The sequence below is a fragment of the Heloderma suspectum genome, chromosome 12 (assembly GCF_057233095.1).
Source record: "Heloderma suspectum isolate Gila_16-S chromosome 12, 16-S_ref, whole genome shotgun sequence".
NCBI lineage: Eukaryota > Metazoa > Chordata > Lepidosauria > Squamata > Helodermatidae > Heloderma > Heloderma suspectum.
Window position 1 is genome coordinate 23,449,459 of NC_139469.1, and position 14,564 is coordinate 23,464,022.

General features: G+C 49.4%; 1 protein-coding gene across 10 annotated transcripts in view; it reads right to left on the bottom strand.

The window, feature by feature from the left end:
* The window catches only part of PIGQ (phosphatidylinositol glycan anchor biosynthesis class Q), an 81,626-nt gene that overhangs the window by 42,105 nt on the left and 24,957 nt on the right, over positions 1–14,564 (bottom strand). For all 10 annotated transcript variants that reach the window (XM_084818752.1, XM_084818756.1, XM_084818758.1 and 7 more), the window contains 2 exons: positions 10,297–10,423; positions 127–280 (listed from right to left, as the gene is read on the bottom strand). In XM_084818752.1, coding sequence (XP_084674878.1) covers positions 127–280; positions 10,297–10,423 — 281 coding nt within the window. The remainder of the gene's footprint in view (positions 1–126; positions 281–10,296; positions 10,424–14,564) is intronic.

The following is a 14,564-nucleotide window of genomic DNA, read 5'->3' on the forward strand; positions in this document are numbered from 1 at the left end:
TATGAATGGTGTGATATAAGCTCAGCTACAACACACTGCCACTAAGCTGCATTGGTTAGTAATGAGTTCACAGTGATTCTCAGCCCATGGATGTAAGTCAAGCAGCAGCTGGTAAAGCACACCCACCTGGCTCCGTAGACATAAAAGCAGTAGATGTGGAAGGTCAGGAGTGCAATGATGTCGGAGAGGATGGACAGGGCCACAGTCAGGCCTAGACAGGCTGATAAGCCAACATACCAAAGGATCATCTCAATGAATGGAGACATCAGGTGGATATAGCCTGAACAATGGGGAAAAAATGGAAAGGGCAACACTGAAAAGAGTATCTCCCCTGTTCATTGAGGGCTCTGAATAACACAGGAGGAAACCAAGGTAGCACCAAAAGGGAAATTCTCTATCTCCCACAAAGGGAAGGACAAAAAACAAACTTCTCATAGACTCTCCTCCAACTGGAGCAGTGATCCCATAGAATGGGTCCTAACATGTTCATTCAGCAGGCCAAATCCAGCCATGCACATGACACCTGTATGCAGCTTGCACAAATCCCTTGGCCTGACTCCTATGGCAGGTGCGTTCCAGCCTGTCAACAAAAGAGGCAGAAGGAGCAGGGTGGAGCATTGATGGTGAACAAAACCCTTGTGTCACATTCAGCAGAACAAGGATGGAGGGAATTTCACAAGCAAAAATGCCCAGATGTGCACCAGTTCATCTAGATCATGGTTGGGTAACACATGGTCCACAGGACACGTCTCCCCACCGTGCCCCTGGCCTTTTCTGTGGCCCCCATAGCCCTCAAGTTGCTACTGCTAAATTGCAAGGTGTGCAGAGAGAGTGCACCTTGTTTTAATGCAAATTTGTGCTGTCCTGGAGCTTCCCGTGTGCGTTGTTTTAAAGTGAAAATGTGGCTTTTTGCTGCCAAATTTCGGCAGCAATTCAGTGGTGGCGACTTCAGAGGCAGGGGTATGTGGTCCCAGTGGGTTCTGGGGGTGGGAAATTGGCCCCAGGACCCTCTGAAGTTGCCCAAACCTGATCTAGATGCATTTCCACAATAAATTCTGCATGAACAATCACGTTTAGCTTCTCTCTCCACAAGTTCCAGTGTTTCCAGAACATGGTAATCCAAGATCTCATATGTTGAATGGAAACTATCACAAAGAATGTACAGATAATAATAACACTTGGCATTTATAAAGCATTTCTGAGTGTTCAAAAATTGTTTCACATACAGGATCATTGTAAGGATTACCAAGATAATGCAAATTAGGTTAGCATTACACCAACTGCACTGCTCATCAATTTGTTTCCGGCCTCCATTTAAAGTGCTGTTATTAACGTTTAAAGCTCTAAGGAGCCTAGGACTAGGTTATCTGAAGGCTACTTGTGTTCATAGGAATCTACTCAAGCCCTCATTAGTTAAGATTGGACTAATGGATATGAGGAACAAGGCCTTTTCGTTGTGGCTTCATGGTTGTAGAACACTCTCGCTGGGGAAATCTGCCACGTACCTTCTTTCACTGTCTTTAGATGAGCTGTGAAAAACATTCTTGCTCTGCAAGGCTTTTTACAATTTAGTGTTATTGTCTTTACAGTGGCATTTAGACTCTCCTTTAAAACTTTTTACATGGGCTTACCTGATGAAATCCCTTCATAACTGCATCATTATTGGCTTTATTCCTTATGTTCAAAGCCAGCTTGGAAACATTTTATTTTATAAATACAATAAATAACTATTATTATACCCACATTACAGATTGGAGGCCTGTGTGCACGCCTGAGGCTAAAAGAATAGTAGCTTACTTAAGGCCGCCTAACAAGGTCATGAGATGTGAACTAAGGAATTCCTGGCTCAACGTTTTTACCACATTACCAGACCAGTACGCCACTACATTCTCTGAGAACACCACATGCCAGAGAACATGCACAGTGATTCTCAGGCAACGGGAGCCTACATAATGGCCATGTAAGGCGAGGGCGTGGTTTCCACCCATAAATGAAGACCACAACAGACCACCCACCGAAGCAGTCTTATTAGTTTGATTAGGAGCACTCTGGAATTAGCAATCTTTGGACTGCCATCTGAAACTCTTTGCGGTCGTCCTGAGACTTCAAGGCCGGGCAGCCAGCAGGCCCAAGAAACTCCTAAGTGGTTTAAACTAACTGTAACAACCCCAAGAATAAGATACTGCATTTCAGGCACAAATAGAAGAAAAGCCTTCATCAACAGACTCAGCTTTTTCTTGAGGATAGAGCATAATTGCTGCCAAAAGAACAAAGGCCTCTGTCCACACCCCTCCATTCCTGCACCTGAAGAGGTTGTGGTCTAAACCTATTGCTCACTTTGCTTTAGGGAGTAATCCTATGGCTGCTAGACAGCGGCTAGATGGCCATGGGATATGTTGTTTTCTGGGAACCAACCTCGGAGTCTGTGCTCTGAGGTTGGTTCCTGGAGAACCGACCTCCCCCCACTTCCATGCTGCCTTGGAGGCAGCGCGGAACAGCCCTGTCCTCTGCACTCGCAAGAGGAGCATGGAGTGGCCAAAAAGGGGATGTCTGGGGGTGTTCCAGGGCAGGGAGGTTGGTTCTCCAGTTCTCACATCCTATGTGTCGTACAGGCATTTCCGCCCTCCCTGCCCTGGAACTCCCCCAGACATGCCCCTTTTCGGCCGCTCCGTGCTCCTCTTGCGAGTGCGGAGGACAGGGCTGTTCCGCGCTGCCTCCAAGGCAGCACGGAAGTGGGGGGAGGTCGGTTCTCCGGTTCTCACATCCTATGTGTCATACAGCAGCCTCCTCCCCCGCGCAGCCCTGCCGCAGCTAGACAGCCACAATCAGCTATCTAGCTGAAAATGCAGGGCAGGAGAAGTGTGGTCAGAATGATCCCCTCTGAGCTTGTCCTGCCCTGCTTTGGATAGGCGGTTGCCTCTGAGTTCGGAGGTGGCCACCTATCTGGATAGGATTGCGCCCTTAATCACTTTGCTTTAATTTAAACCACATGTGGGTGACCCGTGGCTGTTGGAGGCCTTCAGATGCCTGGGCCCACACCCCGCTGAACTTCCCCCACCTGTTGCCACTGCCACAAATCACACCCTTGCAGCTCACCAAACAGCTGCCCAGTGGGTTGTAAGGAGCACGACTGTGCAGGGAAGGGCAGTGCAGGGAGATCACTCCGCACACCATTCCCCCTGTCACAGTTGTGGTCCCTAATCTGCCAAACAGCTGTTTGGTGAGCTGCGGCAACACAATTGTGATGCGGAGGGCAGTGTGTGGGGAGGATCATCCCCGCATACTGTCCCCACAATTTAAATTGTGTGCCTCCCCCTTCCCCACCCAGCTGACTGGTGCCGGGAACAGCTGAAGAGAGTGTGATGGGCTCTCAGTGCACAGGGTGGGGAGGTTTAAACCTTATCCCTGCATACTGAGATGGGCGGGGGAGGGGGAGAGTGTGTGTGTATGTGTGTGAGCAAGAAAGAGAGAGAGAGAGAGAGAGAGAGAGAGAGATGAGGGAAGCCTGCATGTTTGCATGTGTGTATTCAAGGGGGGGGCAAGGGGAAAAGGTGTGTGGGGGTCTGTAGCTCAGCAGCAGAGACCTGTTTAGATGCAGTAGCCCCAGGTTCAATCCCCGGCATCTCCTGGTACAGCTGGGAAAAGCGCCTGCCTGAATCCCCGGAGAGCCGCTGCCAGTCAGTGTCGACAATACTGGGCAAGATGGACCAAGGGTCTGAGTCAGTATAAGGTAGCTTCTTATGTTCCTATATGTTCTTATGTGTGTGCACACATACACATTTGTGTGTGAGTGCAAGGGCAATAGGGACACAAGCCCTGGTCCCAGTTGCTGGCATCCCAGGACCTGGCCACTGCCACCTTCAGCCATGCCCACCAGTGGCGTGCAGCCCTTGGAGGCAAAAAAAGAAAAAGAAAAAGCCCACCCGTAGCTTAAACTGAGCATAGCCATCTTCCAAATTCCCTCTGTCCCCCAGACAACAGTACAGGGACTGTGGGCATATTTTGTCATGAAAGCTGGCGTCCTCGTGAATGGTCAGACTCATTAACACAGCAAGTGCTGTCTAGCAATCAGGGCTTCACAGCTGCAGAGCAGATACCCTCAGGTATGGCACAGGCATTATCCCAGGGGTGGGCCACTTGTAGGCTTACGCTTACAATTTCCATCAGCCCTAGCCAGCATAGCTAATGGTGAGGGGATCAAGGGAGTTGTAGGTGAAAACATTTAGCATGATTGGCTAAATCCAAAAGAGAGATGCAGCACTGAAGCATACAACAGCAGCTGTTTCTTTTTGTTATGGGTGAAACTTGCAAAACCTTCTACCACATCATGATTGAAATTTAGTCAGGCCTCTTCGCAGAAAGGCTCTTTGGGAGCTGGATCAAACCCCAAAGCGACCAAAATGGACATCCCTGGTTTAAATGACAGAAGCATTACAAATCTTGTCCTGACTCGGCTCTGCACATGTTGATTTGATGCAGTTGGAAAGTATTAAAACACTAAACTAAACACTAATAGGGGAAGGAGCCTGGGGAAGGAGGACCAGCCAGCAGCTGCACCAGGTGGATCCTGAGCCTGAGCCTGCTTCTGCCCCCGCCCACAGGTACTTAAGGCGGGGCTGCCAGAGGCTGCTCGGGAAGGAGCCTGGGGAAGGAGGACCAGCCAGCAGCTGCACCAGGTGGATCCTGAGCCTGAGCCTGCTTCTGCCCCCGCCCACAGGTACTTAAGGCGGGGCTGCCAGAGGCAGTGCCTCGGCGTCGCGCCAAGTGCGACGCTAAGTGCGCACTTAGCGTCGCACTTGGAGTTGCAAGATCTACCCACCTGCCTCTCCAGAGACACCAGCAGCCACAACACCAGCAGCAAATAGCAGCAGCAGCAGAGGGCAGCAGCTTTAAAGACCAGGGGAAGGGGCAAACGTGGACTATCTGCGCCTTCTTAGCTGCTGTTCTCTTTTATCTCTTTTATATTCTTTTAAACTGTTGTATATTTTATATCTTAATATTTTAATATGTGCCTGGGAGGACTATTGGATAACTCAGGGGGTGGGGGAGGTGCCACCATAACTGTGGTCACGGGCAGGGGGAGGTATGGCGTTGGGGGATTAACAGGCCAGCTGAGGAGAAGAGGGGCTAGACACCTTACAGCTGTCCCCTCTTCTGGTTCTTCCCCCAACCTGATGGTTCCTGGCAGCCTTACCAGTCTGCCCTCGGGTCTGGTGCTGCTGCTGCTGAATGCCGGGTCGGCCCAAAATAAGACCTCCCTCATCCATGATTTGATTGTGGATGAGGGGGCTGACCTGGCATGTATTACTGAGACCTGGGTGGGGGAACTGGGAGGGGTCACTCTCTCCCAGCTGTGCCCTCCTGGGTACTCAGTGCAGCACCAACACCGACTTGAGGGTCGGGGAGGGGGGGTTGCCGTGGTCTATAGGAATTCAATCTCCCTCTCCAGGCTTCCTGCTCATTCGAGTGCAGATCTTGAGTGTCTGTACCTTGTGTTGGGTACCCGGGACAGATTAGGGATTCTGTTGGTGTACCGCCCACCCCGCTGCCCATCAGACTCCCTGCCTGAGCTGACGGAGGTGGTCTCGGACTTGGTGTTGAGGACCCCCAGGATGATGGTCCTGGGGGATCTCAACTTCCATGCTGAGGCCGCTGTATCCGGGGCGGCTCAGGACTTCATGGCCGCCATGACAACCATGGGGCTGTCCCAACATGTCATTGGCCCAACGCATATAAAAGGACACACGCTTGATCTGGTTTTCTCGACTGGGCAGGAGGATGGTGATCTGAAAGTAGAGGAATTAACATCTGTCCCTTTGTCATGGTCAGATCACTTCCTGCTGAGGTTTAGACTTCTGGCGGCCTTTTCCCCTCTGCAAGGGTGGGGGACCTATTAAAATGGTCCGCCCCCGGAGATTAATGGATTCCGATGGATTCCAGAGGGCTCTGGGGGATTTTCCTGCTGGTATGGCTGGTGCTCCTGTTGAAGCCCAGGTCGCTCTGTGGAATGCAGAGATGACTCGGGCGGTTGACATGATCGCGCCCAAGCGCCCTCTCCCTCTGAGCAGAGCCCGGCCAGCTCCTTGGTATACACCTGAGCTGAGGGCAATGAAGCAAGAGGGGAGACGGCTAGAACGCAGGTGGAGGAAAACTCGTGCTGAGTCTGACCGAACACAGGTAAGAGCCCACTATCGAGCCTACTCTGTGGCGGTGAGGGTGGCAAAGAGGCAGTTCTTTTCCACCAGCATTGCATCTTCTCAGTGTCGTCCGGCGGAGCTTTTCCGAGTGGTTCGCGGCCTGTTACATTCTGGGCCAGGGAGAGAGACGGTGGAACCCTCGGTAGCACGCTGTGACGGGTTTGCGCAGCACTTTGAGGATAAAGTCTCTCAGATTCGTCATGAATTGGACACCACGATTAATGCAGTTCCATTGGTAGAGGCGTTCAGAGCACCGTCTGGTCCAGTTTTATTGGATGAGTTTCAGTTACTGAGGCCTGAGGATGCGGACAAGGTGCTTGGCCAAGTCTGATCCACCACTTGTGTGCTTGACCCTTGCCCTTCATGGCTTATTAAATCAAACAAGGAGGGGTTGTCCGGCTGGGTCCAGGAGGTTGTAAATTCCTCCTTGAGAGAGGGAGTGGTGCCTGCCGCTTTAAAAGAGGCAGTAATTAGACCACTCCTGAAAAAGCCTAACCTGGACCCAGAGGATGTTAACAATTATAGGCCAGTGGCCAACATCCCCTTCCTGGGCAAGGTGCTTGAGCGGGTGGTTGTAGGACAGCTCCAGGCACTCTTGAATGAAACGGATTATCTAGATCCATTTCAATCGGGCTTCAGGCCTGGTTTTGGAGCGGAAACTGCCTTGGTCGCCCTGTGGGATGACCTCTGCCGGGAGAGGGACAGGGGGAGTGTGACCCTGTTGATTCTCCTGGACCTCTCAGCGGCTTTCGATACCATCGACCATGGTATCCTTCTGGATAGGTTGTCTGGGTTGGGAGTTGGAGGCACTGCACTACAGTGGTTCCGCTCCTACTTGGATGGCCGATTCCAGAAGGTGGTGCTGGGCGATTATTGCTCTGTGCCATGGCAATTGTGCCATGGGGTTCCACAGGGCTCTATTCTATCCCCCATGCTGTTTAACATCTACATGAAACCGCTGGGGGAGGTTATCCGGAGGTGTGGGCTGAGGTGCCATCAATATGCGGATGACACCCAGCTCTACCTCTCTTTCTCATCAAAACCAGGTGAGGCAGTGGCCTGAATCAGTGCCTGGGCACGGTAATGGACTGGATGAGGGCCAATAAACTGAAACTCAATCCAGACAAGACGGAGGTACTGTTAGTGGGTGGTTCGTCTGCCCGGCTAGGTGATAATCAACCTGTTCTGGAGGGGGTTGCACTCCCCCTAAAGGATCAGGTTCGTAGTTTGGGGGTGCTCTTGGATCCAGAACTGTCACTTGAGGCACAGGTGAACTCAGTGGCACGGAGCACTTTTTATCAGCTTAGGCTGGTATACCAACTACGCCCTTATCTGGACAGAGATAGCCTAGCTACAGTTATCCATGCTCTGATAACTTCTCGTCTGGATTACTGCAATGCGTTATACGTGGGGCTGCCTTTGAAAACGGTCCGGAAACTTCAGCTGGTCCAAAATAGGGCAGCAAGATTGTTAACAGGGACTGGCCTGCGAGCTCATATTACGCCAGTACTTTTCCAGCTGCACTGGCTGCCGGTCCATTTCCGGGCCCGATTCAAAGTGCTGGTGTTAACATTCAAAGCCCTTAACGGCTTGGGGCCAGGTTACCTGAAGGATCGCCTCCTCCCATATTTGCCTGCCCGGACCTTAAGATCATCAGCAGCAGCCCTTCTCCGTGAGCCCCTGCCAAAGGAAGTGAGGCGGGTGGCTACCAGGAGGAGGGCTTTTTCTGTTGTGGCACCCCGGCTCTGGAATGAGCTCCCTAGTGAGGTTCGCCTGGCGCCTACATTGTACTCCTTTCGGCGCCAGGTGAAGACCTTTTTATTTTCCCAGGCATTTTAGCTTTCTAAATTTTTATCTTTGCTGTTTTAAATCTGTATTTTAAACTCCTGTACTGCTGCTAGGTTTTATTGTGGTTGTATTGTTATATTGTGGTTTTAATGTTCTATATATTTTAAATTGTTTTATTGTGTGTTGTTTGGTTTTAGTTTTTGTGAACCGCCCAGAGAGCTTCGGCTATTGGGCGGTATAGAAATAAATAAAATAAATAAATAAATAAATAATACATGCTACATTATATAGCCTGGAGGGAGGTGTTGTTGTTTTTTTAAACAATGAAATATGTTCCCTTGGTGTGTGTTTTTAATCCGTAGTTTTTTATTCATGCGGAGAGGTTCCATTTTTTTGTGCAGACCATAGAAATCTAATGCAGGGGTGGGCAGAAAGCAGATCTCCAGATGTGTTGGACTTCCTGACCGCTGTCCATGCTGGCAGGGGCTTCTCAGAGTTGAAGTCCCAGACATCTGGAGATCTACTTTCTGCCCGCCCCTGACCTAATGCAATGAGCCCACTCCATTCAGACACCAGGAGTGTACCTCTCCCAGGCAGGGCTGCTCCAGGTTTGAAGGGGCCCTGGGCAAAGTGCCCTCTGGCAGGCTCCTTCCTCCATCAGTGGAGTGTCATGAGCAGTGCTGGGTGGCTGGGTCTAGCTGCATTTAATGGCTCATCGTGCCCCACAGCAATGCTACACTAGAGCATTGTGGGAAATTTAAATGGTGGCTAGACTTAAAGGAGTGTGATGGGGGAGAGAAGGCATCTGCAAAGGGCTCTCCAGGAAGCTGGGGCCTTGTCAGCTGCCCAAGGATGCCGGGTGCTGATGCTGGCCCTCAGGAGTCCTTAGTGAGCCTTCTGAAGTCAGGGAAAATGACAACAAATCCAAGGTTAATGTATAGAAATTGAATATGGGCAAATTGGCTTGGCCCCCTCTTTTTAGCCACTGTATGGTGGGATGATACCCGAGAAGCGAAAACCCTGAAGGGGCTGCCCTTTTGGGTGCTTAGTGCTATCCATGAATGCCACAACAGCTGGAGGAGGTCCTCACAAAACTGCTGGACTATTCCCTTCTGTGACTGAAGAGGACTCCAAGTATTCTGAGCACACAAAAGGTCATGCCCCACACCTTCATAGCAGGACCAGCCAAGAACAGGATGGGAACTAGGAGGAAAAGGAGATTCCTACTGCTGGCCTTAATACTTACAGGCTGCAAGGGGAGCCCACAGATACCAATAATCCTCCTGAAACCGCCATCTTGGAAGATGCTCCAGTTGAGGAGGCAGCAGGTTTGGAGGAACCAATGCACACTGACTAGTCCTACTCTACTCCCCAGGCCCCCCACCCCCTGACCCTGTTCTAGACTTACCAACACAGGACTGTGTCCAAACAAAAGCCCGGAACTGGAGGCACAGTGCCCATTTGGTAGCACGAGGTTGACCAGTCCCAAGTCCTACTTGTGAGGAAAAGCAAGACTCCTCACCTGCTCCAGATCAGGGCCCTGATGTCAGGCCAGGAAGGGCTGGGACAGCAGAGCCAGCTAAAAACCTGCTCCCCAGGGGCCCAGCCAGTGCTGAAACAACACCTTACTACATGCCCTGTGACTCCTTGCTAGACAGCCCGCCCGCTATCCCAAAGCATATTGATCCCCGACTCATTGGGCCCCTCTGGAAAGGCTGAATCTGGAGCCATATGACCAGGGTTATATAGCAGGGATGTAGAACCTCCGGCTCACAGGCTTAATGCAACCCATGGAGGTTCCCCATCTGGCCCGCACAGCTGCCTTGGGTTTCTCCAGGAGGCGGGGCTTAGCCTCCAAGCCCTGCCCATTGGAGAAATCTTCCTGGGAGGAATTCCTGTTGTTCTTCCCAAACTGAGATCTGAAATAACAGCGGGGATGCAGGCAGCAAGTGGCTGGCAGTGGTAGGAGCAGCTGCTCTTCCCAGAGCTGGCTGAGCATTTTCATGCGCTGCATACTGCTCCCATGGAGCTGAGTCCCTGGCAAAGCCAGGGATTCAGCTGCCACTGAGAGGAGCAACCACTGTCTGAACTCCAAGGATAAAAACAGAAGTGGCTGGGAACGCCCCCTGGTGCTAGGCTTCCCCAACATGGTGCCCTTCAGAAGTTTGGACTACAACTCTTGGCCAGCATGGTGAATGGTCAAGGATAACATATGTTGTAGTCCAAAACATCTGGAGGGCACCAGGCTGGTTCTTTTTCCCTGACACAAAGGATTTTGCCAGATGTCATAGTGGAAAACAGGTGCACTTACTGATCCAAAGGTGGATGTGGTACAAGAAGAACCGGCCCAACACTTGGTCCAAAGCTCTGTTCATTTTTAAACCAGCCGGCACACCCATCAGCCACTGCAGGAGACTCTGGAGCTGCTGGGCAATGTGCTGCCAAAAAGGAGGAGACAACAGCAGCGGTCAGTGGAAAACCATTGTGCGTGCAAAGCACTCCCCACAAAACACTGAGGTCATCTGGAAGTTTTTGTTACTTTTTCCCTAGCAGAAGGAAAAAAATGGTTGCATTGGAAACACCAAACATGTTTGGATCACACAGTGATCTTTGCCGCTAGGACTGAATTTTATTTTCCATGTGTGTGCGTGCGCGTGGTGTTGAGGAAAGATTGCTTGATAGTATAAAATAGAGATGATTCCAGAAACTGGATTACCGGTTGGTGAGCCAGCTACAACTCAGCAGTACTGGAGAGCATCTGGTCTTCAGAATAAAAACAGTGTGCAGTAAATGTATTTCGGGGTGCAATCCTATGCACATTTAGACAGAAAAAAGTCCTACAACACCCCGCATGCCCCAGCCAGCCATGGGGTTAGGGTTAGGACTTTTTTGTGTCTAAACATGCATAGGATTGCACCCTTAATCTCCGATTTTGTAAACCACTTACAGATCTCTTTAGATATGGTAAGCGGTATAAACGTTGATTAAATAATAATTAAATAATAATAATGAGCATCTTAGAAAGAGCTGTGTGAATCAGAACGAATGGAATGAATATACAGATGAGCCCCACTGACATCAGTCAGCTTAGGAACATATAATTTTGTGTTGGACTATGACTCAGGGTTAAAAATAGAGGAAGGAAGGAAAGCTACTAGGATATGGATGAAGGAAAGAGGAGACCTAAAAGGTATACCAGAAACAATTTATGAAGGCCTAACATGCTTTGAGTTGTAGGACTCTTCTTCAGAGGCAACAGGATGTCTCAATGGAGAGCTAAAAAAATCTTGCATGCTATCTGACCTTTGAGGTCTCCTCTTTCATCCCCAGGCTTGCAAATAATCATTTGCATAGGTACTTCTGGTGAGTAAGCATGAACTCTAGGTGAGCAGGAAGGAAGGTTTGTCTTTTAAACAGTAATTGGTTCTTTATTTTCTTTCCCATAATGACTCCCATAAGCAAGTGTATTAAAATGCTTGCAGGATAATGACTATTGTGCAATTATTTCCAAGGCTGGTATAGAGGATAAAACATGCAAGAACTCGAGGATGTCATATATGAAGAAAATGAAGAGCCGAATGGCGCTGTACCAACTCCATCTGATACGGTGGCTGCGCCCCTACCTTCCTGACCATCTGCTCCCATCGGTAGTACATGTCCTGGTCTCCTCTCGTTTAGACTACTGTGATGCGCTCTACATGGGGTTACCCTTGAAGACGGTTCGGAAGCTGCAGCTGGTACAGAATGCGGTGGCTCGCCTGATTAAAGGCAGCCGCCGGCGGGATCACATCACTCCAGTGCTGAAGGAGTTGCACTGGTTACCAGTTGTTTTCCGGGCCAAATTCAAGGTGTTGGTTTTGACCTTTAAAGCCCTATATAGTTCCGGCCCAGCCTATCTTAAGGAGCGCCTCCAGCAACAGCAGACAGGCCACTCAACAAGATCAGCCTCGGATGGCCTTCTCTCTGTCCCATTAGCCAGGACAGCTAGACTGGTGAGGATGAGGGAGAGGGCCTTCTCTGTGGTGGACCCCACTCTGTGGAACTCCGCCATGCCCCCTCTTTAATGAGCTTCCGCTGTGCATTAAAAACGTGGTTGTTCAGGCAGGCATTTGGGGTGGGTTAGGGTATTTTTAGAAATATGATGTTTTAATGTAGAATTTTATTGTTTTAAACTGTTTCTATTATTGTACATTGCCCAGAGTGGCTGGGTGACCAGCCAGATGGGCAATTAATAAATTGAATAAATAAATATAAAATAAATAAAAATGGTTGCAAACAACAAGATTTTCTTTCCAAGCATATCTAACAGGACTGAGTCTCTCAGGACTCTTTGAAAATGCATGGAACTTTCTGCTGTGAACCTCAGAAACAAACTAACTCAGAGACTAATCTGCTGCTCTTTAAATGTAAGCACATTGTTCTACTTGCAACAACAGCATTCTATTTACAGTAAAGCACTGCTCATGCCTAAACATATACCTGGCTAGCTGTGATCCAGCGGAGATCTATACCACCACTGACTACCTCTCTTGCTGTACAGACGGAAGTGCACATTACTTCAGAAATAGATATTTAATATTTAGGATGTACGAGCAGTACAACAATAGATTCTTTCACCGGAATAAAGGATTTAAACATCCGACAGCAATCCTAGAGGAGTTATTTTGCAGCACAGTAAACGTCTGAAACTCTTGGTGGCTGGAGCTTTGCATGTCAGTCCATAAGCTTGCAGATCCATAAAGCTGTGGTTTGTGATATAGCCCAATATGTAGCCAGTGGTGATTACTTATCTGTTCTGGGAGGAATCAGGGGGAAGAAAAGACACAGCCTAAAACAGACCATGCCTTTAGCTGCAGTCATTAATGCTAAGTATGCCTGACATCCAGAGAAGATACAGGGCTGGTCCAAAATGGTTTGGTGCCTGAGGTGGAAAAGACAAACGGCATAGTCCTGCCCACTAGCAAACATGGGGCAAAGCCACAAAGACAAGGGTGGGCAAAATGCGGCTCCCCTTTCCTTAGGTGTGAGCCCTGCCACCTATCTCTGACACTGAATTTGCCTCTGTGGTGGTGGCAGTGGCAAAACAATCAGCGGTTTGCCACCAAATTTTGGCAGCCAACCACGAGAGTGGCCTAAAAAGGGCAAATTTACCTTTAAAACAAGACTTTAAACCTAAATTTGGCCATTTGGGGGCACTGTTGCAGTTTGCCAAACCACCAATCATTTTGCTGCTGCTGCCTCCAGGGGGTTGAAATGGGCCCCTGAAGTTGCCTACCCCCTTGCTAGGAGGTTCTTCTGGACAAGCTCCACTGAAATGAATGGGGTGGTAAGGTGCCAGAAGTCTTAAACCAGCAATACTAGCAATGGGTGCTTTACTCTCTGCACCATCATAGCAGGTTGCTGGATAAGGGAGCTGCTGCCCTGCTCTCTATTGCATTGCAGCACCACCCGTGTAGGTGGCCAGAAGGTAGCCTTGCAACTATCATCTTAGCAAAGATCAGTGACAGAACTGCCCGTTCTGCGTCCTCTGAGGCTCACAGTGGAAGTTGATAGCATCTGATGGCAATCAGAATAAGGCAATAAAATAGGACCTTGGACAGCTTCAAGCTGGTCCTACTGGCTGGAATTCTCTCCTATTACAACAATAGAAGGATGTTGTCTCAGCAGGGAGCTAAAACCAACTGAAGCCCTATGTAGGCTGACAAGACCTGTAGTGTGATTAGCTCTGCCCCTTCTGGAGAAGCTAACTGTGCTGTTAAAGGGCCCTCACCTGATTCTGAAGCCTGAGACTTCTGCGAGGCTGGGGAGATGGAGATTCTGCTGGAGACTCATCCATTGAACCAGAGGATGATGGCAGGGCTGTGTTCTCTGGCAAGGAGGGCCCTGATTGTCCTACCAGTAAGGAAGTATCCTGAGCCTTATTCTCATCTGAATCTTCTGATGCATACTGGAAGGCCCCAGCTGGGGGTCATGCCAAAAAGGGATCAACAACATTATGCCTGGACCAATAAAGCTGTTGACTGACTTCTCATTGTGAGGGTGGTGGTGGTGTAAGGGCTTTAACCCTTTGCCCCCACCCACTGTGGTCCCAATCCAGATTGGGCCTGCCATACCTGGAATGTATTCGTAATTTTATTATTTGTTTGTTTGTTTGTTTGTTTGTTTGTTACATCTCTAACCTGCCCAATAATTTATGTTCTCTGAGCAGAACATAAAAACCCATCCACACAACTGCTAATTGTGTAAATTGTGTCATGGCTAGTTTGGCTCACGCCCAGTGATATTTGATCTCACAGGATTTGAACTTAAGTCTCCCTGGTACCTGTCTAAAATTCTATCCACTGTACCGCATAGTCACTCTCTTGACATTTTCAGGCACACTGAGATAAGAAACAGAGGGCAGATCTGGAAGTACCAGCCCATGTATCAGAACAGGAGTATCATGAAACCAAGAGAAAAAAAACATAAATCAACAATAACAACAAAACCACCCAGGCAGCCCCTACAAATTTGGCAAGACAGCCAGAATATGAGATCTCCAGCTCTAGAATGATATGGAAGTTCAGCAGCCAAGTAGAA